The 3,400-nt window shown below is 31.5% G+C and overlaps 1 protein-coding gene across 1 annotated transcript; it reads left to right on the top strand.

The window, feature by feature from the left end:
- Positions 1 to 1,825: 1,825 nt before the first annotated feature.
- On the top strand, positions 1,826 to 2,879 carry LOC108328717 (protein PLANT CADMIUM RESISTANCE 3). Its single transcript, XM_017562614.2, is given in 5 exon segments — positions 1,826 to 1,972; positions 2,098 to 2,169; positions 2,249 to 2,436; positions 2,439 to 2,466; positions 2,545 to 2,879. Coding segments are annotated over 5 exon segments (420 nt in total). The 5' UTR covers positions 1,826 to 1,917; the 3' UTR covers positions 2,622 to 2,879.
- The last annotated feature ends 521 nt before the right edge of the window (positions 2,880 to 3,400 follow it).

The following is a 3,400-nucleotide window of genomic DNA, read 5'->3' as shown; positions in this document are numbered from 1 at the left end:
TAGATAGAAAAAGTCATCGCTCTCAACTGACTTTGGCATCGGAGAATCTTTTGCAGGTCTCCCACCCCTGCATCAAAAGGGAAATCAGTTTTTTAAAATTTGTGAGTATCGATACTCAGATATATTTAAAAGAAGATGTTTTATAATTTTCTTTTAAAATACTTATTGATGGCTATAATTTTTATACAAGTGAATAAATGAAACTAGTTTCATGTCTTGAATTAGGTGGTTGGATACAAAAGTGTGTTCTAAACTACAAAAGAAATCAACGGTGAATTTTATGAAAGAAATTATTGTAAAAAAAGTGATGTGATATTGGTTTAGTGGAACTAAAAACTGTTGGGCAATCAGATCAGCATTTGGCAAATACACGATGGAAAATATTTATTGCTATACAACAGTTCCAGCTATGAACATTTCCCTCCACACAAAGTTCCAAACCTGCGTAAGTACAATGTTCAAGAAGAATTACAAGGTTGGATTATTCTCATCAGTTGCATGTATACTGGTCTTCGTATAATTCAAATTCGAACAATACAGATTTAAAAAAAAAAATCTCATGTTCTCTCTAGCATGTTTGATATGCTTGTATCTCCATAAATAATACAAATTAAACCTGTCATCCTTTATCTATCACATCAAACCAATTCTACACTAATTCTCATAAATTTTACTTCCAAATTCACTCTCAATTACTCACAAATCCACTCAAAACAACAATAACAACAAAAATTATCCTCAAATTCATTTAAATCATCTCTCTTAAATCACTCCAAAAGAACACATCCTTAAAGTCATCAGTTATCTATTTACCAAGAAGACCAAACATGTGTGGCTAGTAACAACTAACCAGGCACAAGTTGCTTAAAATATATAATTTATATTTTCTATTCTTGTAAAGCTGAATAATAGGTGCAGTAATGTCGAAGTGGAAAAGAAAAGCATAGGATCAGAAGTAGGGACGCATTCCTTTCAGACCAAAGAAGGATGCTCTTAATTTATCCAAGCTAAAGTCTTCTAAGCAAGTCTTCGGGCTTTTTTTTCTGCTGAATATTTTTACAAACATATATATATGTATATATAGATAGATAGATATTTTTTCAGAATAATAGAATACATTTTATTACTAATGAAACAGAAGTTTATTTCATTCTTTTTATTTTATTTGTTCTACAAATGTTTATATAGAGAATTTTATCTAAATAGATTTCTAAGGTAAAACTTTGAAAACAGTAGAAATAGAGAAGATTGTAGTCCCATTTGAACAAGTATTGTCATTTAAAATTGAGGAGCTCTATATTGAACAGATTAAACGTGTCATCCTTTACTTTTATTTAATGTTGGGCTGTTGATATTACACATTGAAATGTTATTTTTTTTTCTATCACAGATTTGCGAACTAATCAATCTTTCATAAGCAACACAAATGAATAATTTTTCAGTGGATAAAATTTGATTTCGAATCATGTAAAAATTTATAATGGCTTTTAGATTATCCATATTTGAACAAAATCGTGTGTGTTTTTCTTTTTTTCAAGGAAAAACCTTTTTATCGTCATAAATATGGGGTATTAAAAATAATTGCCTAACACCACAGTCAAAAATATGTGTGTTTTTATAGAAAAATAATTGCCGCAACACCACAGTCATAAATATGTGTTTGAGTATTAATTCTTTTCATAGTTTTAAAAGTTATCTAAAAGAAGATTTTTGTTGTAGGAAAAATATTTTTATCATACACGTCATAATTAATATAGGGTATTAAAAATAAGTGCCCTAATACCACAGTCATAAATAAAATTTATTAAAAAAGGAGATTTGTATTTTTCCTTGGCTTCCCTGTATTTAATAGCGATCCATTGAGGCAATGCTTCACCACAGTAGCAGTGCTTGACACTCAGATTCTCTTAAAAAAAAATGTCTGGATCATGGTCCACTGGTTTATGCGACTGCTTCTCAGACTGCGATTCTTGTATTAACTCATTTTCCCTCTTCCATTATCTTTAACCATATCATAATACTCTTACTTATTTACTTCATAAATATCAAACAGATTAAACTACCTTCATTTTATGATCTTCAGTCTTTTATCCGCAGGTTGTCTCACTTATTGTTGCCCCTGTGTTAGCTTTGGAAGGGTAGCTGAGATCCTGGACAAAGGAGAAATTTGTAAGTGTGTAGCTAATAAATTACGACCCTATATCTTTTCTTAATTTCTGTTTCTGTTAAATGATTTTTGTTAGTGCAGCTTGTTGTCTTCATGGATCACTGTTCTATCTACTTGCTGGTTTTACTGTTGTGGGAGGGTGTATCTACGCGTGCTTGTACCGTGAAAAACTGAGAGAGATGTACGGGATTGAGGGAGACAATTGTACTGATTGTTTGGTCAGTTCTTTTTGCCTCCATTTATCCCTTTGCCAGAACTATCGGGAGCTCAAAAAGCCCGTGGATTTGACATCTCTGCTGGTAATTAATCAAGTGCTAAAAAGTTGTTTAAATTTCTGATAGTTTTCCTTCATGAGTTGTTTGTGGTTGCATGCATAGGTTGGGAAGGGAATGTGGAAATGCATACACGTAGCGTTACTTCAGCACCGGGAGTGCAAGGTGGCATGAACCGTTGAGCTAGAGCATGGCGTTAAATTCTCTGGGGCTTCGTCTGAAAGTGAAAATGAAATAAACAGTGTTTGTGGTTTGTGACGTTGTTGTTTGTGTTTGTGTTTGTTGTAGTAGCAATAGATTTATATAGAGCAATGTTGTGCTGTTGTTGTGTCTGATGTTTATACAAGCAGTGTTTGTGTTTTTCAGCAGTTGATCATGTTCAATAATTTATTACCTTGTCTATTCGATATATTCTGAAATAATGAATAATTTTAAAGATAGGATATGTTTTGATGCTTACATTGATATCATGAATAACAAGTTTTTTTTTTTTACCGAAACAGACAGAAATGTTTTCGAATTTACGTATCTAGACATTTTTTTTACGTATCTAGACAAGTTACAAGGACAGACATTTTAGATGAAGAAGTCACGATTTCAGACTAACACTCAAATAGAGGTGAAATTATGCACCTTCAAACGTTTTTATGCTCTGCTAATTGATCACAAAACCTTATAATTGATTATACAATACCAAAGTCGTTCAAGAGGGAGATTAACGTAATCAATTACAAAAGGTGTTAATTGAGAGAAACTATATGGTAATGATAATTGTTTCTAAGAGTGAAGATTATGTTTCTACACTAAACTATTCCTAATGATAATTGCATTAAAGGCTAAATATAATAATGATCAAATAGATTGCAAGAAAAATACTAAATGCAAGAATTGAATAATTGAAAGAAATAAATCTGGCTAAGTGATCGAGGAACCTTTTACATTGAAAATTCAAAGGCTTCAT

This window comes from Vigna angularis, chromosome 2 (assembly GCF_016808095.1).
Source record: "Vigna angularis cultivar LongXiaoDou No.4 chromosome 2, ASM1680809v1, whole genome shotgun sequence".
Lineage (NCBI taxonomy): Eukaryota > Viridiplantae > Streptophyta > Magnoliopsida > Fabales > Fabaceae > Vigna > Vigna angularis.
Note: the sequence above shows the minus strand (reverse complement) of the source record. Positions and strands in the feature narration are given on the sequence as shown.